The sequence below is a fragment of the Durio zibethinus genome, chromosome 3 (assembly GCF_047325235.1).
Source record: "Durio zibethinus cultivar Kanyao isolate XHJ-2024 chromosome 3, ASM4732523v1, whole genome shotgun sequence".
Lineage (NCBI taxonomy): Eukaryota > Viridiplantae > Streptophyta > Magnoliopsida > Malvales > Malvaceae > Durio > Durio zibethinus.
The window spans coordinates 3,134,919-3,159,837 of NC_143164.1; the positions used below are offsets into that span (position 1 = coordinate 3,134,919).

General features: G+C 36.4%; 4 protein-coding genes and 2 pseudogenes across 6 annotated transcripts; 5 read left to right on the plus strand and 1 right to left on the minus strand.

The window, feature by feature from the left end:
- The first annotated feature begins 2,740 nt into the window (after positions 1 to 2,740).
- On the plus strand, positions 2,741 to 5,142 carry LOC111303878 (putative alkaline/neutral invertase B; annotated as a pseudogene).
- Positions 5,143 to 5,366: 224 nt separating this feature from the next.
- On the plus strand, positions 5,367 to 9,107 carry LOC111305619 (uncharacterized; annotated as a pseudogene). The gene is made up of 6 exons (XR_016340769.1): positions 5,367 to 5,717; positions 6,383 to 6,582; positions 8,027 to 8,167; positions 8,309 to 8,497; positions 8,706 to 8,830; positions 8,921 to 9,107. The product of XR_016340769.1 is annotated as an uncharacterized LOC111305619 (transcript).
- Positions 9,108 to 12,695: 3,588 nt separating this feature from the next.
- Positions 12,696 to 13,633, plus strand: LOC111304125 (snakin-2-like). The gene is made up of 3 exons (XM_022900678.2): positions 12,696 to 12,857; positions 12,979 to 13,021; positions 13,148 to 13,633. The coding sequence occupies exons 1-3, from the start codon at positions 12,780 to 12,782 to the stop codon at positions 13,327 to 13,329; spliced, it is 303 nt and encodes a 100-aa protein (XP_022756413.1). The 5' UTR covers positions 12,696 to 12,779; the 3' UTR covers positions 13,330 to 13,633.
- Positions 13,634 to 14,932: 1,299 nt separating this feature from the next.
- On the plus strand, positions 14,933 to 15,758 carry LOC111304031 (gibberellin-regulated protein 1-like). Its single transcript, XM_022900577.2, has 3 exons — positions 14,933 to 15,186; positions 15,271 to 15,316; positions 15,410 to 15,758. Exons 1-3 carry the CDS (start codon positions 15,106 to 15,108, stop codon positions 15,589 to 15,591), a joined length of 309 nt encoding a protein of 102 aa, XP_022756312.1. The 5' UTR covers positions 14,933 to 15,105; the 3' UTR covers positions 15,592 to 15,758.
- A 2,240-nt stretch (positions 15,759 to 17,998) lies between these two features.
- LOC111304220 (uncharacterized) lies at positions 17,999 to 22,757 on the plus strand. Of its 2 annotated transcripts, XM_089758066.1 has the most exons (14): positions 18,000 to 18,758; positions 18,875 to 19,131; positions 19,209 to 19,266; positions 19,478 to 19,602; positions 19,703 to 19,913; positions 19,991 to 20,291; positions 20,380 to 20,443; positions 20,528 to 20,588; positions 20,693 to 20,759; positions 20,839 to 20,929; positions 21,024 to 21,374; positions 21,448 to 21,669; positions 21,761 to 21,892; positions 21,990 to 22,325. In XM_089758066.1, the coding sequence occupies exons 1-13, from the start codon at positions 18,644 to 18,646 to the stop codon at positions 21,851 to 21,853; spliced, it is 2,016 nt and encodes a 671-aa protein (XP_089614192.1). In that variant the 5' UTR covers positions 18,000 to 18,643; the 3' UTR covers positions 21,854 to 21,892; positions 21,990 to 22,325. The 2 variants fall into 2 exon arrangements, with proteins under 2 accessions (XP_089614191.1, XP_089614192.1); XM_089758065.1 differs by lacking the exon at positions 21,761 to 21,892 and having other exon boundaries at positions 17,999 to 18,758; positions 21,990 to 22,757.
- Positions 20,091 to 24,619, minus strand: LOC111304403 (AP-2 complex subunit sigma). Its single transcript, XM_022900981.2, has 6 exons — positions 24,538 to 24,619; positions 24,330 to 24,428; positions 24,158 to 24,208; positions 23,778 to 23,951; positions 23,252 to 23,311; positions 20,091 to 23,016 (listed from the first exon to the last, which is right to left on the minus strand). Exons 1-6 carry the CDS (start codon positions 24,538 to 24,540, stop codon positions 22,975 to 22,977), a joined length of 429 nt encoding a protein of 142 aa, XP_022756716.1. The 5' UTR covers positions 24,541 to 24,619; the 3' UTR covers positions 20,091 to 22,974.
- Between the last annotated feature and the right edge of the window lie 300 nt (positions 24,620 to 24,919).

Below are 24,919 nucleotides of genomic sequence, written 5' to 3' on the forward strand. Positions count from 1 at the left end.
CTATTTCAATTCTTCGGTCCACTCTCCAACCACTCCGTCAATCTTGCATAATTGTAATACCCTTCTCCACTTGCATATTCACAACAAAAAAAAAAAATGGTCCTTAGATTCTCTCCTATGTTGACATAGGCAGCACCTTTCATCCACCTCCACTCTCTAATTTCTCAATCTATCTTTTGTTGAAAGCCTATTTAGTATAATCATCCATGCAATCATCAAGTGCTTCGGGATATGATACTAAAACCAAATTAGTCTGTGCCACTCAACCTTCTTTTACTATTTTATCTCATTCCAAATTGCTGCAATAGAATCACCATTATTAGAGACCAGCCACACCTTAATACCATTTTCCTATTTTATGAATTGGCATGCGGTAGTTCGGAGTTAAAGTAGTTTCCTTTAGCCCCAACTGGTACCCTGTTGTGGTTCAACTTGCCATATATTTCTGCCTTTCAAGACATAGGCTTCAATCTAAGCTATCCATATAGATTTTTCTTTTGAGAAAATAGATAAAATATTCCTCATCATGCATGCTTTGTTCCAAGTGAGTGTGTTTTTGATACCTAACTCTTCTTTGGACTTAGGGTGGCAAACGGCTTCCTAACTAACTTTAGCTCCTTTAGTATTCCTCTCATGGCCTTTCTAAAAGAAGTTAAAGCATAGCTGATTGATCTTTTTTAACACATATTTAGGCAATATAAAATGTTTACACCAATAATTGTGTAAGCTGAAGAATACTGATTGGATTAGCTGTAGTCTTCTAGCATAAGATAAGTACTTACTAGTCCATCCTTTAATCCAAACGATGATCTTTTTAAGCAATTAAGCACAATCTTTTACAGTGAATCTTCTGGTGACTAGTGGGACTCTTAAGTATTTGACAGGGAGTAAGCCTACTTTGAATCCTCTGGCTTGTTTAATTGATTAGATCTCTTCTCTACTTATTCCTATGGCATATATCTCACTCTTTTCACAATTTAGTTATAGCCCTAAGAACAAGTAGAAAACTTGCATAACCTCCTTGACATCAATGATTGAATCCTTGCTTCCCTTTGCAAAAATCAACAAATCATTCGCAAAACATAAATGTGTCAACTTGATCTATTTGCACTTAAGATGATGGCAAACACTCCAAACTTGGCAACTTCATCTAGCATTTTTGACAGCACATTCATTGCTAGAGCAAATTGATATGGGGAGAATGGATCCCCTTATCTTATTCCTCTAGCTCCTTGAAAATAACCCACTAGCCCTCCATTAAGTGATATAGGAAACATTAGGGTTGTAATACAGTTGTTGATCCAGCCTATAAATTTTGAATGCAATCCAATGGCTGCCAAAATGTTGTGGGTAAAATTTTAATCCAACGTTTTGAAAGCCTTTTGCAAATCAATCTTTATAGCACACCTTGAGAATAATGTGGTTCTACCATATCCCCAAGGAAAAGAAAAAGGAAATTACTTGATAATGAAAACAATGAAATGGGGGAAAAATTATATTACAAGGCTGAGATGAGGATGAAAATATATTTAAATGAAGATGATGAATAGTCACTAAATATTTAATCTTGATAAGCATCACCAATAATTAAACATGCAACTAATTTTTATTATTTGATATTCTATTGATTTCAAATTATTTATGTTTTTTAAATTAAATTTTAATTTAGTTAATTCATACATTTACTTAAGATGACATCCAACATGTTTAAAATTTAAATCTTACTTATAATCTTTTCTTTTATCTCTAAATTATCTTTTGTAACAAAAATATTTATGTTTTAAATTTTTATTTCTTTGAATATTTGGGAAATGCTCAAACTTGTTAAGGAAAAATATTGTCTTCAAACACGTTTGGCAATTGATAAAGCTCCTATCTATCAACATTATGGGGTGAGCTTAACGTACAAAAATTTAATAAATTTTTATAACAAAAATCTTATATGAGAATTTATATGGAAAGTGAAAATGCTACAACAAATTTGTTTTCCTCTTATACCAATCACAATTATGCATTCAAATAAGCTTCAATATATGGTTTTGAAATTAAAAAAAAAAAAAGTGGAATGTGAGAATTCACAACTAGAAGTTGCAAAAACCATATATCGACCCATAAATTTGTCCAAGCCAACAATTCTAATGGCTTGAAGGGGTGCATCCTCTTGAACTTCTTGACCAACAAAAAAATGCCAAATAATGAAATAATCAGAGCCCCAACAGCAGCAACAAGATCGTCAAATGCCATGGTTCCCATCAATTTGAAGGCAACGGCCCTACGATCAACTAACTTTCTCAAACTACCAAAATTTGACTCAAAGAGACCGTAAAAGCCATGTGTCATCCACGGATCTTCCAAGATGTTTGCTTGCTCCAACCTGTCGGTCACCTCCCTGCACCCGTCAGCAGAGATACACCAATTTAAACAGTCAATAAGAGTTCATAACTGGCAATTGCAGGTGGTGCTGTAGCAAGCTAATGATGCTTGCCATCACGTTTATAGCATGCAAGGCATGTTCTTTTCATTTCCTGTACTTCCGAGGTCTAACATTCTCTTCTACGTTCTGCAATCTCAAGGTCGTTGCACTGGGGTGTATTTTTTCAAATAGCCACCCCGCAAGTTTCATGCATTGATCTCAACTGGTAAGCATTTCTGTCTTCTGTTTCCAAGCCAAATATTTTGCATTTCACATCAGGGAGAAAGGACAACTAGCTCTGATGCGAAGTTTGTCTGATAATTAATGCAGATTGCTGAATTTTGTACTGTTGTTGGTCAAATTCTCTAAAATTTGAGATCAAGAATGTGTCCAGTAGGCATCGATGTCTCTCCAAATGGAAATGTCAGAAGGCTGGAGTCAGCGGGACCCATATTTGAGACTGAAGATTCTGATATGCAAAGGATGTTGGAAAGGCCCAGAGCAATAACTGTAGAGAGGAATAGATCCTTTGACTTTGAGGAAAGGCCTTCCAGTGAATTGTCAATTACCTCACCCCGTCATTCCCTCAAAATAATAGACCACCTTGCAGGTTTATCTCAACATGGTAGATGGTCTGAATTTAACACGCCTACATCACATACTTACTTTGAGACACATGCCATGGTAGTCGAGGCATGGGAGAATTTGAGGCGCTCGATTGTTTATTACCGCAAACAACCAGTTGGTACTATTGCTGCATTAGACCATTTTGTTGAAGAGCTTAATTATGATCAGGTTAATCCCCATTCTATAGCTTTGAGCTGCTTTACATTTTCTAATTAAACATTGTTTTAGGAAAGAAATTAAGCAGAATTTTATAGTTTATTACTATTGCTCTCTTTTGCAGGTTTTTGTTAGAGATTTTGTTCCAAGTGCCCTGGCGTTTTTGATGAATCGGGAGGAAGAAATAGTCAAGAATTTTCTATTGAAAACTCCTCACTTACAGTCATGGGAGAAAAGGATAGACCAATTCAAGCTGGGAAAGGGAGTAATGCCAGCAAGTTTCAAAGTGATCCACAGTCCGCAAAGGAACAGTGAAATTTTAATAGTAGACTTTGGTGAGAGTGCAATAGGAAGAGTAGCTCCTGTTGATTCTGGATTTTGGTGGATTATTTTGCTTCGTGCATATACAAAGCATACCAGAGACTCTTCCTTGGCTGAAATGCCTGATTGCCAAAGGGGAAAGCGACATATTCTGAGTTTGTGCCTTTCAGAAGGCTTTGACTCGTTCCCAACTCTTCTCTGTGCTGATGGATGCTGCATGATTGACCGCAGAATGGTTTGTTTCTTTTCTTACAAGTAGTTTCCATCCATTTTTGTTAATTTATTCATGATTTTGCCTTTGCAATCACCTAGTCATTTGCTTGTCTATATCGTTTGTATTTTATTCGTTTAAGCATCACCATATTGGCATAGTTTGATAGGACTTCCTCTTCAAGGTCAAACTGCCATAACATGCCAGCTGTGAACTCTAGCTGAACCTGTTAGCTTATATAACAGGGATGAATGCCTTGATCAAGTTATTTCCAGCTGTTATTATGTATTAATACATGGAAAAGTCACACTGCCGAAGAAAAGGACTGCAAGAATGGGGATAATATAGGTTTTGAAAAACAAAATTTCCATGTTTAAAGGCCAAAGTCATAGAGCGAAGTGAATGTTGCCAATTCCTAATGATTATTGTATATCATAGTTGAAAGTCAAAACCCTACCTGCATCTTTATCTGAGAAAGAAAAAAACTTACTCATTTCCTATTATATAGTATCTAATTTCTGTTGCTCGTGTATTAATCCAGGGTGTATATGGTTATCCTATTGAGTTCCAAGCACTATTCTTTTCGGCGCTAAGATGTGCTTTGCTTTTATTAAAACAAGACCAAGAGGGCAAAGAATTCATGGAACGTATAGTTAAACGCCTCCATGCCTTAAGCTATCACATGAGGAGTTACTTTTGGCTGGATTTAAATCAGTTAAATGACATATACCGCTATAAAACAGAGGAATACTCTCACACTGCAGTCAACAAGTTCAATGTGATGCCTGATTCACTACCAGACTGGGTGTTTGATTTCATGCCAACTCGCGGTGGTCAGGCCTGCAAAAATGGATTTCCGTTGGTTTTGTTTAGGCAATTGTGTGGCGATTTTGTCATCTTTGGCAACCCCAGAGCAAGCTGCAGCAATAATGGATCTTATTGAACCACGTGGGAAGAATTGGTCGGAGAAATGCCATTAAAAGTATGTTATCCAGCTCTGGAGAGCCATGACCGGCGAATTGTAACGGGTTGTGACCCAAAGAATACTAGGTGGAATTATCACAATGGAGGATCTTGGCCTGAGTACCATGATGGAAGGCTTGGCCGATATATAGGGAAACAGGCTCGTAAGTTCCAGACTTGGTCCATTGCTGGGTACTTGGTAGCCAAAATGATGCTGGAAGACCCATCTAATATGAGTATGATATCCCTGGAGGAAGACAAACTGATGAAGCCCCTCATGAAAAGATCTACTTCCTGGACTCGTTGATGCCTGTATTTTGTTATCCACAATGTGTCATGTTTGCACATCAAATGCATACTAAACAGACATTATTCAACTTACCAAAAGTTCATGAATTTGGGATTTCTACGTTAATTCGTCACCTGTGATCAAATAGTCAAACGGACAAGATAAGCCCTGGTCGCCGCACAAGCAATCCTCCTTGACCTGAAGTGAGCTAATCTTGTCCTTGTAATAATGTATTGATAAATGCAACTCCTGTCGCGACTACCAAAAACAGATCACCAACCACACGGCCTATCGTAACTAGACTAATGGAAAACGTGTCAGATTGTCAGAAGCTGCCTCACGATTTGCTCCTTCTCTTGCGTTCCTCTTCCTTTCTTCTCCCAGAAATTAACTTGGAAGACTTTCCTGTTCTGTCTTTCCCCTAAAAAAAGCTTTCATTTTTTCGCACTGTTTCTAACTGAAACTACCTCAAAAAAACCAACACGACTGGAACAAGAAGTTCGGGGGAGAGACAATGAAGGCAACCAAGAGTCCAATCCGCGCGGTGGCTACATGGGTCCGGCGACAACCACCAAAGATGAAGGCCTTTTTAGCGGTTGCGCCTGGGATGGCGGCTCTTTTGTTCCTGAGGATGGTCGTGGAAGATCACGACAACCTCTTTATTGCTGCCGAGGCTGTTCATGCTCTGGGCACCTGTATCCTAATCTACAAGCTTAGCAAAGAGAAAACTTGTGCTGGTACCATTTCTTTTCAAGTTTTAAATCTCTCTTTTTTTAACCTTTTATCCAATTTGTTCTCTGGTTTAGGTCATACTTGAGGTGGATCCATTGGGCTTCTTTGATTTTTTTGACCATCATTGGGTTTCTTTGATTAATGTTTCTTAAGATTGCATTTCTTTTGGCATATATAATTTTGTCATGCACAATTTATTTTATTTGGGATCTGTTGGTGTTCAGTAATCATTTTGAGTCTCGATTAATTTGAAATTTGAGTCGAATCAAATTTCATAAAAAAATAAATTCTTTCAAATTTATTTTTTTCATTCATAAGATTCGAAATCGAAATCTTGCTTAAAGAAAACCAAATCCTTTATCACTCAAATCAACCGACGTTGGTATCATGCACAATTATTTGTATATAGCTGTGTCTGCCTCCATTATTATTAATATCAATGCACTTTGTGAATTGTGATGGTAAAAAATGGAATCTTTTGACCTTAATCCTGTTTCTATATTTGTTTCCTAACTTGGATAGCTATTGATGGGTAACTTTAATGGAGAATTTTAAGTATTTGGTTCCTTAAAGAGAAGTACGTTTAAATTGTTCATAGTTCATTTAACATCAATTACTTGCTTTGAGTTTGTCTTACTATTCGCTTCCCTTATGTTATATCTCTTTGCAGGACTTTCTCTTAAATAGCAGGAACTAACAGCTATATTTTTAGCTGTAAGATTGTACGGCAGCTTTGTCATGGAGTATGACATACATACTCTACTTGATACAACAACATTAGGGACAACCCTTTGGGTTATTTATATGATTCGTTTTAAACTGAGGTCAAGTTACATGGAGGACAAAGACAACTTTGGAATCCACTACGTAGTAAGCCTTCATATTGAAATTATGGACTATGATTATTAAAATATGCTATTTTATTTCTGTATTATTGCTCCATTGTTTCAAATGTGCATTTTTACAACGCACCATGGTCATTTATATCTTCATGTGGTCAATGTTGTGATAAGTCTGTCAACATTGCTGCATAATTGTCTCATTTATGAAGATATCAAAGTTTGGATTTTAGTTTATGAGGGATTTGCTTCTTATTGAGTTTATATAGATTTAGGTATGCCCTTGGTTTACCATTTAGGAAGCTGTAGATACATTGATCATGGCAAAGTTTCTTTCCTTTTCCTACTTGAGTCATTGATGTTTACCATAATTGTATTTAAGGCCTTGCCCCCTAATTCAGGGAATACGGCATGAAGATTTTAGCTTTATATTTTCTCTTAATCTAACTCAAATTACAATAAGCTATGTCTCGTAGAAAATATTTAGACTCTGCCAAATGATTGATGAGTTTTTTTTCTCTGTTTTTATTGTATCACACAAAAATGTCAAATATTTTTCTAAAATGTTTCATTTAAAAAGTGAAAGAACTGAGCTAAAGAGAAGAGATACGATCATCAAAGGAAAGGGTAGAGTCAATGAGCTTTAGCAATTTTCTCTGCTTTGGTGTTTACTGTTTCTCAAGACTATTGTTAAGCCGGTTTTTAATGTTGCGCCTGAAACAATAATCACAACAATACAGAAGCAATAAATAACAATCAATAATCAAATACGTAGAAAAAATAAAGTATATCAAAATTTACGTGAAAAACCTTCCAGTGTAGAAGAAAAAAAATTACGGATCATCAGAAAAATCTTCACTATCAAATAATAGTTATACAAAGTTCTTTTCTAGCTAAAACTATAATTAATCAACAACTAGAGAAATAATTAGAGAAATCTCACCAAATAAGTGACTCAACAAATACACCATGGATTTGTTCTTAGAGAGCTTCAAACCCGATTTTCATCGTTTAGAATGTAAAACTCTGAATCATAAACCTCCTGACAAGGTTCCAACTCAATCGGACCACGGATCGACTTCCGTTCAACCAACTCTCTCTTCTCCTTTTTCTCTCTCTACTTTTCTTGATTTTTTTTTCTTTCTCTGCTTGGTTTTCGACACACACTTAAAACAATCTCATCTCTTTTTTTATTAAGTAGTTAGGACTCTGTGTAAAATAAAAGATCAAGGCCTATGACCTTTACTTGATCCAAAACCACTTACATGAGACTGCACCACATTTTCCTAACACTTAACAATAACACATTTTCCTAACACTTAACAATAACTTGTATATGGTCTTTCCTTGTAATTTATTTGTATATGCATTTGAGCAGATGCACTGATACAGGCATCTTTGTTTTTTTTTAGCTTTTCCATTATGTACCTTAAACTGTTAGTGTCACAACAGTTTTGGTTCTTTCCTTGATATAGGTGATACCTTGTGCTGTTTTGTCGTTGTTTATTCATCCAACAACAAGTCATCATTCATTCAACAGGATTTGCTGGGCTTTCTGTGTTTATCTTGAAGCTATTTCAGTCCTGCCTCAGCTAAGGGTCATGCAGAACATTGAGGTAAGGCAGCACGTGATAGACACTTGTCTGTTCTCTTAATTGGATAGTTTACCCTTAACTTATACTGAGCTTATGTGAAGCAGTTTTACATAGAAGCAATGCTCCTTTGAATTTATCGCCTTTCTTTTTGTCCCTTTGCAGATCATTGAACCATTTACTGCACATTATGTATTTGCACTGGGAGTTGCAAGGTTCCTGAGTTGTGCACATTGGGTTATACAGGTATTAACAGTAATTGTTGCCAGGACACTTTTTAGAGGATTTGACAGCTGACTCACCTCTTATCTATGACACTGCATGTGTAGAATTCTTATTGATTCATTGACATCGGTATCATGTAGAAGGGACTTGCACCTTTCATGGTTTATATATGCAAAGATTAATTTATGATTGATATCTAGATATCAATGTGTTTTAAGTCAAATTTGGAATGTAATTAACAGATATCCTCCTGTTTGGTTTTATTCTAATGCTCAACAATGATTCTAGATTGATTGGCTTGCATGTTTCATCTAAACGTATGTATTCATTTACCTAGGTATTCGACTCCCAAGGACACTTATTGGTTGCTTTGGGCTATGGATTATGGCCTTGTCTGGTCCTGCTTTCTGAGATTGTCCAGACTTCCATTTTGGCGGATTTTTGCTACTACTATGTTAGGAGGTGGGTTCTGTGCGTAAGTTTTGCAACATGCCTTAGATGTTAAATCTCTTGATATTTATTAAAAAGGTTCTTTTCGTCCCATTTTTACAGTCTCGTTGGTGGACAACTTGTTGTGCGACTCCCCTCTGGTGTCGTATGAACTTAAAGGTTAACTTTGCAGCTCCGCAATTGGGGGCATTGGGGGCTCTTGAAGATCCTTGTTTTGTCATTAGGATAGTTTGTGTTCTTTATTCTCTTCTGCAGCCACTAAGGTGATTATTGGTGGGGATCCATAAACTTGAGGATGAGTTACATTTACTCGCATACATATTAGAATTATTTCACCAAATTAACTATATAATATCAGCACTAGTGTTCTCATGTTGGGCCTTTTGGCTGGTTTTCTCTACCTTACTTCCAGCATTTAGTCTTGATGATGAATAAGTTGTTGAACAGCAATAAGTCACCAATAAAATGATCTGTGTTGCTTGATATTATGTGAATAAGTTTAAATCATCGCACTCGTTTAATATCCTTTTGCCTTTCAAATGATTCAGATAAACTTTTCGGTATAACATTTTATAAAGTCCATTCATTCCATGTGCTAATTGCTAAATATCTTGATAGCCTTGCTTGTTTGTAATATCTGATGATTCGTGTGGGCGAGGATGCCCACAGAATTATTGAGCCACTGCGTCTTAAAACGAAACTTTACGTCGAGCATTGAAGAGACCTCTGCGCTGTTAATGTAGACTCCAGAAAGGGCATTTCAATGAAGCACCCTCCACATCAATGGTGCATCTTCGGATGGGAATTGGGGTAGAAAGCTTTACTCTATTGAGACATATGCTAAAAGGCAGGAATGTGGAGGATGGGCTTTGTCGTTGCTCCTATAAAGGCCTCTACTAAGGTTCAATGTCAATGAGAACTAAGGAAAAAATCTTGCATTGGATTCTGAGTAAAAGCTACGCAAGTAAAGAAAATAAACTGATAAAGCTACGAACCAAGAATGAAAAAAAAAAAATTTAAGTTTGAGTTGTAGTACGGTTTCGATAAGATTCATATTACAGCTCCCAAACCAATAATTAGCTGGTTGATACATTTCCAACACAGCTTGCTTCGGTTTTCTTTTTCCTTTGACCTGTCAGTGCTGTCCTAAAGGATAGACACAAATAACAGGGGGCCAAAGCATTATTATCATCGTGAAAGGCAATGTTTGTTCTTTCCCCCTGGAAATCATAATATTCTTGCTGGCATAGTTAAATAAGAAAATGATAATAGCAGGATGCCAATTTGAATAAAAACGTGTCATTGATTAATGATATCTTGTCCAGCTGGGACGCATAAATGTTCATGATTGATCGAGAACGACGAGAAGCCAGCTGTCCCGTGTTTTTTCCTTGAACAGTTGAACCCTTGTCTGGTCCCCAAGTCCCCCACAAGGCTTCGTTCCAAGCTGAATACTCAAGTTTAGTATTCCAATTTCAGTCCAACAAAGACGTCAATGATTTCACTCGTGCGTGTTTTGAACCCGAGGGCCCCAGGCTTTACCTTCTCCGGTCCTCGGTTAAGCCCTTTCCGTAGATTCATTAATTACTACATAGTTTTCCTTATCCAACTACGTTTACGATGATCTGGCAGGATATAAACTGCAAAAAGAGTTTGACTTTCCTATGTTCACAAGTACACAAGGGGCTATGCCTCAGGTTAGCTATAGCCTCTGAAGCTGATGGATTAACCAATCAAAACAATCTGCAACTTTGTGTTTTGTATCATCGAGACTTACTTTGCCAGATTGCTTTTCAAATTAGGTAGTGGGAATGGGCCACGGGAATCGAAATTATTTGGTGCTGGTAGTAGTTAAACAATGCTAAATGCTTAAAGATAAGGCTGCTAAAACAAGGCATGATTAACATCGAGCACAACTCTTAGGGCCGAAAAAGCCCTGCTTTTTGTGCAAGAATTCAGTGAATTCAAACCCTTCCAAGCCGTTGAAAGTTGCTGAAACGATTGATAAATATCTGCCACTTTGGCAATAGATGCATAGGAGGGTACAGCTGTTGGTTGAAGGAGACTCCAATACAGCTGTCAAGTTGATTAAGGTGGGTGCTTTAAAATTTGCATAAGTAACAAAATTCTCATCTTTTTCCTACTGGACTTGACACTAAGGCAATTAATCGGAATCCATAATTGCAAGAGTGGTACACATCAAGAGAATTGTAAGCTAGTTGATGTTGTCACTCTTTTTCAGTTTCACTTTCATTTTGGTTGTATTGATGCGAGAGTATCGAACTCCTTAATTTCTATAATTTCCTTCACAGTGACCTGAAAAGAAAACGTAGACCTCCGAATAATATGGGCCAGCTGAATGAAAAATATGAAATATAGACACGAAAGCTGAAGCTAGAGGAACCATTGGTTTCCCTTACGCCTAAAATCACAAGGAAAATCTGTTCTTTTGCACCAGATAACACACAAAGTGATTGTCGTTTCAGATATAAGGGTAAAGCATATTCCAAGAACTGATGCCAAGATAGTTGAGGATAACATCAGAGGTTTTTATTTCTCCCAATATTACAATCCGATGAATCCTTAAAACTTTACCTAAAGAAAGTGATCGGCTCACAAGTAGGCTAAACCAGCCTTATAATTTTTAGAGACAACTGCATATTTGCATGGTTAGAATTATTTAAAGGTAAATATGCATTAAATTTTTTTTTTTCTTTCAACTCTACTCTCACTAGACACCCTCCATGTTCATTACTTATTACTGCTTATGCTGAAGAGAGGAGTTCAATTTAAAACATAACAAAAGGAGAAACTTCTTTATCTACGAAAGGGAAAAGCCACCCAATAATATAGTAGTTTTCATGGAGTCCATTTTTGAATCCACCTGCCTAGTATTAGCTGGCGAGGTGGTTGAATTATTCTTATATTTAAGTTCTAAAACAAGTCTGCTTTACATTCCCATGCCTCTAATAATGCAGCACTAATATTTTCATCTGTCATCCCCCCCCCCCCTTCCCAAGTTTAGTCCTCTGATACTGTTCTGAAGCTACTTTATAGTAGGTAGCAATTACAATTGTATAATTATTAGGTTAATAGAAAAGAAATTTGCCAATATTAATATAGGGGATTTCAAAAAAGTTTGGTTTACCGAAAATCTTGTCCAATTCAGAGAAATGATGTCAAACTATAGTTCAACGGATGTTGAACCTCACCGACTTGCATAATTGATGATAAAAATGCATGCATCTATACTTCATGGTAATCTAATTAATTAATTAGATGTTATGAGAATTGACGAGTTTCTGATTTTCTATAATGGCCGAAAAGACACACTCTCGCGTCTCCATCATTAACAATGGCACCTTAAAAGCAAATTAAAGAAAATTTTGAAAGAATTCAAACTTTCCAATCAGGAAAAAACGACGTTAATTTGTCAATAAGTATAGAGATATTCAATTAAATCTACTTTAATAGAAAGAAAGTCATGAATTTTCATATATACTTCTATTACGAGACAATAAATTTTTAGAGCCAAGATTTAGTTTATTAGAAGAATTCAAGTTTTCAGGTCAATTCATTAACCCCACAGAAAACGATAGTTAGAAAAGCAAAAACAAGTTGCTTAGCAGAGCCACTAGATAATAATAAAATAACATCTGCTATAATTCATAAACAATGGGAAAATTGCTTTACCCCAGATCACTCCAAAGGGGCTTTTCCTCCACCAGATATTCCCTGACAAGTCACCACTGCACATTTCTCTTTTCTCTGCTCTTCCAAGTACTTGCTCGCCATCAGATTGCTTCGGATGTTAGCATGCACACCTAACCCTTTTCAATTACCCCCCCCCCCCCTAACATTATTGCTATAAATACGAGCAACTTCTCTTATTTCCATACAAAACACTAGAGACACTAGAAACCAAAGCAAGGCTCTATTTCTAATAATTAGGTTCTTAGACATGGCCATTTCTAAGGCTTTGATTGCCTCACTTCTCATCTCTCTTTTCCTTATCCAACTGGTTGAAGCTGATCAACTGGTAAGCTTGACCACTTTTAATCGTCACTTTGTTTTCGCTCCTTTCTTGAATAGTTTACACGGTGAACATATTCTTTTATTGCTAGTTATAACTTTAAGCTACATGTTCTTGTGAAATAAAGGTGACAAGTGGCAGCAATGAAACCGGTGCCCCAAAGAAAATTGGTAAATCTTTTTACACATTAAATATAATCAATCCTCATTCCTCACTCATATAGAGAAGAAAAATGTGTGGAGTACTACTTGTAGATAAGACTCTTCTTGATATATAGATTTCTATTTGGTTTTCAGACTGTAGTGGAGCCTGTGCATCCAGGTGCCGATTATCATCTAGGCAACGCCTATGCAAGAGGGCATGCGGGACATGTTGCGCACGCTGCAACTGTGTTCCTCCAGGAACTGCCGGTAACCAAGAAATGTGCCCCTGCTATGCTAGCTTGACCACCCACGGTGGCAGACGCAAGTGCCCTTGAGACATTGAACGTGAAACGAATCTCTCCCTTGATGATAATTAATGAGTAGTCGTCTGGTGAAATAAATTAATAATGGTGTAAGAATAAATAAAAGAATGTCCTATGTAAAGCAAAATCTTGTTCTTCTTTCTTTTTTTTTGGGCGCGATATTATTATATTTATTGTATTGAGTATGAATAAAGAAGTTTGTTTGTATAATATTTTTAAAGGGTTTTGGTTGGGAGGGTGTTTCGAAGGATGAGTTGTAAAAATACAGGACTTAATTGATAATTATATATTCTTTTAAAGGGGATAAATTTATAAATCTATGTCGGGTTTGACACTCTTCGTAACCATTGACTTGGTGGGTCCAATTTGAAATGCTACAATTTCTTCAAAGTCAAAATTTTGGGTCGCCCTTGATTGGTTAAGCCATTTAGAATTCAGAGTTACTTTTACAAATGGTTTTGAAAAAGTTTAATGTGCCATTTTGGTGGCTACTTTCAATGGAAAGACTGCGACGCCTTCCTCTCCATTGTCATAAACACATGAACACTTTTACATTAAAAAAAAAAAAAAAAAACAAGAGACAGACGTTGAATTTTCTTATAGACAAACAGACAGAAGCCCAAAGTCTCTTTACATTCTAATCAATGGAACCGGGATCAAGCCTTGGATAGAACGAGCTTGTTGCCCAAATGCCCCATTATTGGGCCAGTCTCCTAAGAAGTCTTGGGCTGGGTAGATTGGCCGCTAAGCGAGTTATTAGTACGAGATCGAGACTCGAAAGAGGCCATTGTCGAGAGAAATCTGGAAATTTTTCGGGGAGCACAAGCAAAAGTATGAATACGAGTGGGAAATATTTCAAATGTGTTGAGCCAAAAAGCACTTTCTAGACTCGCTATATGCTTTTGCCACGTTAATTTCAAGATACTATCATATCACAGCTGCTTTAAGCAGCCGCGAAAGCAAAGCAAAGTTGAACCTGGAAAGCCCTATGCTAACATCCGTCTCCTTTCCTCCTATTCGGATTTCTCTAATCTTACTCCAAGTAGAAGGAATTTTTTTCCTGCATTTCAGAGGGCTTCGATGAAGAGGGGGCGTTGGAAAGGTTTGTACCACATGCAATAATGGCAGTTTGCAGGTCGAATTGAACCATTTTATGCAAACACGACGTCCCCAAAACAACGGGAATCTTGAACGACCTGGAACCAACATCCATCAAGCAATAACCAAATTCCATTTATAACTCCACATGGTTGTAGACGCTATATGGAAAAGGATGCAATTTTCTGATAAGAATTCCTCTTCACATGACTTGACATCAACGCGGGAACGCGTCGTGGGACTTTTTGAAAGAAATTTAAAGGTGAAAAACTAGTTGGATGTTAATCATATATGAGTGTAGAGATTCATGTTAATCAACCCTTTTTTGTTCTTGATATTTACAAATCATTCTCAATGGATCAATTTCGTTCATTTATTTTTTGAACAATAACAACAATCACGAATTGAAAACATTAAAATTAGGATAATAATGCCATATCCCATAATTATCCTACCAAGTGTACACATGACAATTGACATACCAACCTCCCCCATTGACCCATTAGTCTGATACCTTTCCTTTTAATTAACCGAACTATAACTTCGGTAAGAATCCAACCCACCTATTTATTACCGCCACTCCTTTCCTTTCTCTCCCTATAAATACCAAGGCCATGCCCAGTCGATCTACTCATCGTACACAACAACTCCTAGGTTTTACAAGTTGCATGTAGTTCTGAAATCCAAGCAATGGCCATCTCCAGGACTCTTATGGCTTCCCTTTTTATTTCTCTCTTTATACTTCGTTTGGCCGAGTCGTCTGATCCAATGGTAAAGTCCCATTTCTAAAGAATTTTTTTTGTTCTTTTTATACCAATCATATATAAATTTTTGGCTCATTTTCATGTTTCACAGATGATCACGAATATGGTAGACAATTCTCTCACTGATGACAAAATAGGTAATGACGTCCTTCATTTTATAACAAAACCGATTGATTCAATTTTGATTAAACTTTATAAATTTGTAAATGTTGCTTATGTTTATGGTTTAGATTGTGATGGAGCTTGTGATGTGAGATGCAAGTTATCGTCGAGGCCGAACCTTTGCAAGAGGGCGTGTGGAACATGTTGTGCTCGATGCAACTGCGTTCCTCCGGGCACCTACGGTAACTACGACGTGTGTCCGTGCTACCGTGACATGACCACTCATGGTGGCAAACACAAATGCCCTTAGATAACCCTTATGCCTCCTCTTCATCTGCTTTTCAAGTACTCAAAGTTAAATTTGGAATAAGATAACGACAATGTTATATACAATAATTAATAAAAAAGTAAAAAGCACGGTTGTAGCTACTTGCTTCGGCTTTTAATTATAGTGAAGATTCCTATGTTTGTGGCTTACTTTTCCCTGCACAAATATTGGTTTTCGTCCAAATAATTCACTAATTAATACATCTCAAATCAAATATATTTTATTGCTAGAAAATTTTGATAATAAAATTTCATGAAAATAAATAGTCTAAAACATTGTTTCCAACTAAAATATCATGATTCAAATATAATCCTTTGAGATATCAAAATTTTCTTTCATCAAAACAAAAGTTAATGCAGTTGATTATGTATTCAAAATCAAGTGACTTTGGAATTATTTCTCGTGCAACTAATTAATTAATTAGAAAATTAAATAAGCATTATTAGAAAATAAAAAAAAAAGTCCAAATCTAGTTATAGATGCAAACTCATTCAGCTTAATTGATTTTAATTAAAGGAATTTTCACTTGGTTCCAAATTGAATTCCCTTACCAACTTGTGAATAATGTTGCATAGAAATAAGTTAGGTAAATTCAAATCCCATGACTGAAATTAACGCCAAAGATAATTTCTTTTTCCTCTTTTGGATTACCAACTTTCATTGATCACAAAGTCCAATTGGGCCAATTTGGGCTGACCCATCTGTCTTAAAAGCTCGACAAAATAAACTGTGACCTAGAATGGAGTTTATTTTCAGATTGAATTTAATCGAGTTTAAGGAATCAGAGTATATATGTAGGTTTACCAGGGATTATTGTCCCAACAATAACAAAGCTTTGATTAGTACGTAGTACTATTTACTAAGTTCTAATCTTAGGATAGATATAATAATTAATGTATTTGTATAATATAAAATATTAAAATTTAAATATTTATATTATATTTTATATAAAAATTATATTTTATAATTTATATTAACATAAAATATAAAATATATATTTTTATTTTAGTAAATTTATATATAATAATTATGAAAAAATTTCAGTTATTTTATTTTTATATTTTAATTTTATATTATATATATATATATATCATATTTTTAAATTATTAAAATCACCGTAGAAACTTGTAAAAAGTCTGAAATGGAGGCAAAGCCATCAGGATTTGATGTGTACGATTTTTTCTGAGCACATATCATTGTTGTTGGAGTTGGTGAGAGGGCTCAATCAATCTTTAGTAAAGCATCAAGCTAGACTAGACTTAACGATTGCCACAAGCAGGACATAATATGATGGTTCGTTCGGATTTTCAAATTTGGTATTTTATCTTTGACATTTGAGTTTGGGACTTTCAATTTGTACAATTATATTTTCAATTATTGTTATTAAATTTGATATCTTTGTAAAGAGTTATATTTTTAATTTTAATAAATAAAATTTAATTTTTAATAATTTTAAATATTAAAAAAATTAAAACTAAACTTATTTTAATCAATAGCTCAATTAATAATGAAGCTTGATTTGTTTGTATTAAAAGAACATCTCATCAAATATTTTGATTATGTTACATTTTGTTTAACAATTAACGAAATTGAAATTAAAATAACACAACTCAATATAATATAATGACATTTTACTAACATTAAAGTATAATAATGGAAATTGATTTTGAATTATAATATAATGATCAATTTCAGCCTAGCAACAAATTTTGAATTGAGAAGCATGAATTGGACCGATCTTACCCAAGGTTCATGATTTGGTCCATCGGCGTAGGGCGATCATAGCTCACCATCTATCGATTAAGACCCACATAATTGCATATGAAATTGGGCCAATGCTCACTTACTTCACACACGCTACTTTTTTTTTTTTTCAAAATTATTACAATAAAACTTTAGGCTATAACCGTCTAAAAGCATTTAGAATTAGGGGTGTTTTGGTAAAATCAAATTGATTAACCTGAAAATAGATTTATATAAAAAATTATAAATCACGCACCACGCATGACCATGTCGGTACGTGGCTACACCGAGGAGGAGACAATCGAGTCCGAATCGGCAATCAAATACCCTCCTCCCGGTCTTTTTCCCATTAACTCGCCGACTCTCAGTCACTTCTTGTCCTATCCGGCTATACCTCGTGACTGGCCCTTTTTTTTTTTCCTTTAGAATTCGCCTATCTATTTTTATTCACTTTTTTACCTCCACATGCCCCTCGCGTGTCACTCACCATCCCGCCCTATCACTGGCGCGTGCTCCCCAAATTCATCATGTCTCCCTTTTTCCTCTAGTATTAACTGGGAATGACGTGAGATTGGACTTTGGAGTATGCCAAGCCGTATTTTTCGATGATGCATTTAAAAGGCAAAGGTTGGGGCTAGCCGCATTCATTTCCTCCTGTTTTTTTTTCTTCGTTTTTGAATGCTGGGTTAAACCTTCAATGGTGGTTTCAGTTTTGATCTAAAAAAAAACAAAGGAAACAATGGTGGTTTCGTTGAGAAAGTAGATTCCTTGCATTAATGAGTTTTTCCTCTGTAATTCAAGTTTGTTTAAAAGAGTTTTTCTAAGGATTTGTACTTTTCTTTTGAATGCCATTTTTATCTCTACTATTACTTACTCTCTTTTTTGCCTTTTTCTTTCTTACTCTCTTACTGCTTTGTATCTTGAAGAACGTGATTCTCTTTGATTTATTTTCTCTTTCCTTGGAAAAAACAAAACACAAACGCCACTTTTTCGGTTTTCTTCCCGGCTTACCTTGGAAAAGAAACTCATTCATTTCTTCACCTTCGTTTTCTTCTTTCTTGTATCTCTTTGTTACCGAATTGTACACAGGAATGCATTTAAAACGAAGCTTTCTCTGACATTATTTTTTTCATTCATGTAACTGAAGAAGCACTGAAATTGGAGAATCTGATTTGAGCTTTTCTGAGAGTGAATTTGGAATTGGGTCGTTTTTTGTTTTAACGGTGAAGGCCGTTTTCCTAGAAGGAGCAGCCAAGAGATAGCTAGATGTTACTAATGTTATCATGACAATATGGTATCAACAGAAATGGACAAGAGTCGAGAAGTGAGGCGTGGAACGAGTCGGTTCTCACGACAACAGATTCATAATAACAAGCCAAAACAATCTCGACCCAAACTGTTCTTTGGTAAATTTACTCTAAACCCCCCCCCCCCAACCTTTTCCTCCCCTTGTCGTTTTCTTTCACATTCCGAAGAGTTTAGTAACAGGTACAACGGCTTTGTTTGTCCATTGATTGTTAAGGTTTTGATGGTGGGGACTTCGTTTGTTTGGAGAAAACGAAGAAAGAGAAAATAAGAAGGCTGAGTAGCGTTCATGGTAATAGAGGAAGTCCCATTCGCTGTCCCAATAGCTACCAAAACTCTAAAACTGAAATGGGAAGTTGCTGTTCCTGTGATTTGTCTTCTGATAATAGAGAAAATCAGTGTCCTTCACATTCACAACACTCTTCTTCTCTTGTCACTAATTCTACCACCAAGAGATTTAAGGTTCCCAAAAAGGTAAATCCTGCTTCTTTTCTTCACACTCTTAACAAAAATGAAAATGTTTCTTCAATCTTATTTATTTTTCTCTTCAGTTTTTCGGTGAATGCAATGCCGTTGATCATGCCTCTGTTCCAAGGAAGCTACGGTCAGGTGTGTAACTTGTGAATGAGTGGAGAGACTTTTTTAAATGTATATAATTATTCTAAAAAAGAAAAAGGAAATGATTTTTTTTTTTTTTGGGGGGGGGGGGGTGTTTGTTTTGGTTTTTCAGTTAAACTAGAAGGTTTTTTTATGTAAAGAGAAAAAAAGAGAAAGGTTTGATGGGATTAATGTTTTGTGATATTTGGAATTTTATTGACAGCCATGAAGAAGCGCGGTCACGAATCCATCTCCCCGCCTTTATCAGATTCAATGAAACTGAACCATACGCTTGTTGGAGTCGAATTACATAAAAAGGATGGTGCAAAGAAACACAAACTGAATTTGGTTGGTCAATGGTCATTAATTTCCAGGGTGTCTAGTTCAATTGTCATTCTTTTTAAGTTAAGCATTTGTAATTTATGTTGTTGAAACTGCTTTTTTGTAGAAACAAGGAGAGTCAGACAGGTCCACGAAGGCAACTGTCTCTGGGCCAATCACAAAAGATGAGGAAGAGGTTGTGGCGACCCTGTATGCTTTGGCAGGAATGTTCCCCGATGGTGACTCAATGGATAAGAATAAATTGAGTGGTGAATCAATAGAAGTAAAATCTTCAGCCCCTCCAGAGACAGTGGAGAGTCCTGTCTCAGCAATTGAAGGTTTTCATCTATTTCTAACAATTTGTAAGAGTTCTAGTTTGTTGTTATCTGTTGTATTAACTTAGTTAATCCTGCAGTTAAAAAAGGACATACGAACTCAGTTTGCCATCTACAAGCTGCTGAGACTGTTCCTTCATCCACTATAGATGAGTTATCCAATGAAGCTGCTAAACTCAATTCAGTGAATGAACCTGCTATTCAAGATCAGCCTGACTTGCCGGGGAGCAAAAAGTCCCATATGGAACCAGATAGTTCAATTTCTCAAATGAGGCTAAACACTACAAACCCTTCCTTGGCTAAAAGTGATACTGATGCTGAGAAGTCATCTTGCTTTCCTGACAACTTTCATGTTCTCTCTGAACAAAACTTAGAAACTGGGTTAGTAAATTTCTTTAACTTACGCTCCCTTTTCTTTTCTAGTGTGCTCTTTTTTCTCCCCTTCTAATTTTTTTTGTTGCTTATGCAGATTGAAGCAGCCCAAGCAACAGCGGACTAATCTTTTTGAGGGAAAGCCAGATATGGCATTTGGGGTAAGCTTTACATCCAAGTCAAAATCAAATATTTCTTTTTTTGATTAAGCTCAAACTCTTATGGTTGCATTGGGTTATTTGTAGGTTACTTCTGGTGAAAGCCAAATGGCACAGCAACATATGATTAAGGAACCCAGAAAAAATGGTAAATACCATCTTGCTTAAGAGCTTCCATTGCTATGTTTAGCTTCATTTGTAATTTTATTCACATACTCATATCCTTACACTGACATAATTTTGGTTCTGTAGGTCTTGCATTGTGGCCAGGCTTGTCTTCTACTTTGCCCCTTATTGCTCAGAGCCCTGGTTCTTCACGGTAATTCTCTTTTATCCTTATATCTGTCTGTTTCATGACCATCTTCATCGCATCCCTCATACTTTTTACTATATATCAGAACATCTGCTACTAAAATTCCAGCTTGGTTGGATGCCGCAATGTGTGGCCCCAGGACATGGTCACTAGAAAGTGGTTCTTCAACTGAAAAGGTATACATGTCAGATGGCCGTTATCTCTACATTCGTAATAGTTTTGTGCCATTTCAATCATCTAATCGTGTATGGTGAATGATGAGATGTGTAGGTTTCGAAAGTCATCAGGGATAGGAAGTCGATGAACAGGTGTGCCGCTCATGTTTACATCGGTTGTCTCATTCGTAATTTACAGATGCAAGACAGCAAAGAAAGCAATCTTCAACAGCCTCTTCAGTTGAAACCGCTTATAGGGTTAAAGCAAACAGCTCTTTTTTATCCTAACAATTGCAGTAATTTGAGAAATGGTATAAATGGCACTATACCTCGTAGCGGTTCTGGCAATTCTGCTACTGATAGAAATTCTTATGAAGCTAGAAATGGTATTCTACAGCAAAAAATGCTCCATCAGGGACAGCGACAGGTTGCTTCAGAATCTGGGATGCACACTTCACATGGGCAGGTAAGATCAACTATTGGGATTGCTTGTGGTTGTTTCTTTCTCACTATCCTGATCACTCACTGTTTCCTGGCAGAGTTTTGATTTCTTGTCTTTGTCGGCTGGAAGTGTTAGTATGGAAGCTAATAATAGCTCTACTAAAATTGGAAATGCAATTGAATCATTGCCACAACACCAAGTTCCTTACTTTCATTCACTTCCACAAGATCAGTCACTGGGGCCATTCTCAATACCCCCTAATCGTTATACCTCCTCTGCTTATACAGACCAGCTTTCAACAGCAACGGCTGAACAGCAGGTTCTATTCTTTTTTTTTTGTTTTTTCCCGTATCCTGCAAAAATAGGTTTAAGAGATTGGTTTGAGAACCTTAATGTGAATTGCATTGCAGCCCCTTAATGACTGCAATCATAATTTGTGGGATCACTATACCAATAATTGCATCCAAAAAGTGAGCACATCAATTGAAATTGCTGCATTTTAAGGCACCAGTTAATGGGACCGTTCATATTTTGATTATTTAGTAAGCACCCAGTTGAGGCCCCCTTATACATTTTCTGCGTGTCTGATCATTTCTTGTCATGACTGTTTCAACATCATGTCCTGGTGCTTTACTGTAGGTCCAACTGCAGCTACCTCAATATCTCAGTAACCCTATCCGTGGCCCTCCTTACACAAATAATTCAGGTGTTGCAAAACAACAGCAGCAACAGCAACGAGTTTGGGCAGCTCACCTAGCAGCTCAGTACAGGCCCTGTGGAACTTATCCGGTCTTGACTCAAGTCCCAAGTTGGCTAAATGGGAAGCCTGAGTCTTCTACGTTGATGCCCTCACCCTGTGCTCAAATAGCCATCCCTTCCCATTCAACTCTTGATGCTGTTGGGCCCAAGTAAAATATAGTCCCACAACATCAGCAGCCGAAAATTGCTGTTCCTTCATCATTGCCCTCTGCAAGAGTTAAAGGCCAGATCACCCTCTTCCATCCGTTTATGAAGAAAGCAGTGGTGGATTTCGTGCCGGTGGGCCATTGCCGGTGCAGTTACTTTGCAACAAGCGCCTCTGAATTTGAAGTAGAAGGTTCTTTCCACTTAATGATGCACGGTAACATTATTTTATTCTTTCAACTCCACGTGAGATCTGGTGCTCATCCTTGACATGATCAAACCGGGAGAGGTTTATTTAATCAACCAAGGCATGAAAACTAACGAGAGAGCTTGCTGGTAACTCTGAGATTCAGTCTCATAAGATAGCAGCAAGAAGATTCCTGTTGAGTTCCCTCTTAAATACGGTATTTTGATGCCCATTGCTCCATTGTCACCCGCTTTACAGTGAAAGATACAAAAAAAGGCTAATTGTGTAATATCAAATTGGAAAACAATTGAAGCTTCCTCATTTTTCGCACAATATCTTTTCCATGCCTCCATTAAACATTGCACAAACAGCTGAAAGGGAAGAGTAATGGGACACTATGTACTTCAGTTTTCTAATAATAAGGAAGAATTGGCTGTGCAAAACAGGTGAAAAAGTATAATAACACCAAAAAGAAGCAACGATTGAGAAAATTTGACACAAATTACACCAACTCTCTTTCACGCAGAATCATCTTTACTCTAGCTTCTCCAACTCCCCCATTCTCTCTATGATAGCCTGCAAAATGCAATAAAACTAACCTCAGCGCTAGTTTCAAAGCACGAAGAAATACAGTAACAGTACCACTGCTTTGACTAACCATCCTAAGGGTAATGATGATGATAGAGAAGTAGATGACCAACAAATGGAGGTGAGGTAAAGAGATGAACGAGGAAGAATGAGAAAAGCTGCAATGTTGATAAAATAAACCATACAACCATCAGCAATTAAAGGTGTAAAGAACAACGCGAACCTTTTTGCTTGTCTCTTGAAGCTCTCCAGCAAGAATGAATTCATCAAGTATCAGATAAACCTTCAAGAATTTCAAAAGAAAATGGTAAAGTGTATTGCAGAGTAATATGACAATCAACCACAATGCACACATTAAAACTGATGGGTGGTGGAACATATAAACAAATTTGTATCAACAATCAGTAAAGCTTACATGGTGACTTCTCAATGATCAAGTTAGCACATGATTATTCCAACAAATGAACAAATAAAAGCAGACAAGAAAGCATAACTAACTTTCACACACACAAGCTAAAGATTGCAGAAAGTAATTTGAAAATGCAGTTAAACAAGAGTTGAGCTTGAGATCACAAACTTGACCAAAGACGCCTTCCATAAATTCAATTGGAAACAAAGCAAAATGAAAGAAAAAAGAAATCTTTTGAGGTTATTGAAAGTGGCAGCTTCATATTAATCCGGTAGAAATTTTCAATGAAGGAAGTAATGTTCATGCAAAAGTTAATGAGAACATCAGAGAAGTTACATACCTTGTGAAAATTAAAAACCAAGTCAAGCTCACAAACGTTGCTGAAAAAATGATCCAATATCTCCACAAATAAATGGATGCACTCCAAATATGCCAACTCATTGTCCGTTATGTCCACACATAAAGAGAAAAACAATCCAGCATACCGCCTGTAGATGACCTTGTGCGTACGGAACTGCAAAAAAATGCATAAAATCGACCAAACATTCACCAATTGCATGCCTAAAATCTAGATCTTTGCCCCCCTGCTTTAGGGTTCTTCTCTAAAGCCATGATTAATTGAAAAAATAAAGCAAATAACCGAATAAAGTACAAGGAAATCACCAAAGGGATGGAAACTTTATAAACAGATTGAAAATGAGAATTGAGAATTTCACTAACCTCAACGAAATTAGTAAATTTTGGATCTCTGTTAACCACCAATCGATGAACCTGTAACCGTACAATCAACATACACAAGAAACCTAGCTTTTAAATTCGCCCAAATTCCAAACATGGACGAAAAGGGAAAAGAAAAGGTCAACATTTTCAATACGAAAGAAAAATGTAATACCTCGTATTCGACCTTGTGCTTCTCGGAATCCTCGAGAGGAACATAGTATTTGGCTAGACGAGTCTTGCCTTGCCTGTTTTGCAACAAAATGAATCGGATCTGCCATGATAAAAAACACAACGAAAAGATCAAAGAGTTCTTAGATTTTCAGTCAGGAAAAAATTGTCGACTTCGGGAAGGAAACGAGTTCAACAGATAAAGCACGTACCATTGTTGGAACCAAGGAAATTTTTTAGAAGCACGGAAGTGGTACGAGAATGTTTTGTTGTCAAGTTTTTTTCCCGTTTCACAGTTTGGCTAACTCGAAGGTTTGAAAGTTATACAAGATGGTAAGGAAACCTACGCGTGTAATGACGCAGACTGATAGAACCCGTGTGCTGCTTTTTTTAAAGTCGTTTATAACCGATGATATGTTTTACTGATAAATTACAGGTTTATTTTTCATGATTTAGATTAATCAAATCTCAAAAGAGTTTATATAGGTTAATTCACTTAGACGTAATTTTTCCACCTCGTAAAAAAAAAAAATCAAATTTATCAGTAAAAATAAAAAAATAATATTATGATTGAATTTGTTTAATTTAACGAGT

Bases quoted from the DNA above. Each gene is read 5' to 3' on its own strand.
- LOC111304125 (XM_022900678.2), top strand. From the start codon at position 12,780: ATGGCCATTTCTAAGGCTTTGATTGCCTCACTTCTCATCTCTCTTTTC. The intron at 12,858-12,978 runs GTAAGCTTGACC...TGTGAAATAAAG, and splicing joins TGGTTGAAGCTGATCAACTG to GTGACAAGTGGCAGCAATGA. The intron at 13,022-13,147 runs GTAAATCTTTTT...TTTGGTTTTCAG, and splicing joins CGGTGCCCCAAAGAAAATTG to ACTGTAGTGGAGCCTGTGCA.
- LOC111304031 (XM_022900577.2), top strand. From the start codon at position 15,106: ATGGCCATCTCCAGGACTCTTATGGCTTCCCTTTTTATTTCTCTCTTT. The intron at 15,187-15,270 runs GTAAAGTCCCAT...CATGTTTCACAG, and splicing joins CCGAGTCGTCTGATCCAATG to ATGATCACGAATATGGTAGA. The intron at 15,317-15,409 runs GTAATGACGTCC...TTTATGGTTTAG, and splicing joins TCTCACTGATGACAAAATAG to ATTGTGATGGAGCTTGTGAT.
- LOC111304220 (XM_089758065.1), top strand. From the start codon at position 18,644: ATGGTATCAACAGAAATGGACAAGAGTCGAGAAGTGAGGCGTGGAACG. The intron at 19,267-19,477 runs GTGTGTAACTTG...TTTTATTGACAG, and splicing joins TCCAAGGAAGCTACGGTCAG to CCATGAAGAAGCGCGGTCAC. The intron at 20,589-20,692 runs GTAAATACCATC...TTGGTTCTGTAG, and splicing joins TAAGGAACCCAGAAAAAATG to GTCTTGCATTGTGGCCAGGC.
- LOC111304403 (XM_022900981.2), bottom strand. The intron at 23,952-24,157 runs GTTAGTGAAATT...ATTTTTTTGCAG, and splicing joins AATTTACTAATTTCGTTGAG to TTCCGTACGCACAAGGTCAT. The intron at 23,017-23,251 runs GTTCGCGTTGTT...TGCATTTTGCAG, and splicing joins TTCAAGAGACAAGCAAAAAG to GCTATCATAGAGAGAATGGG.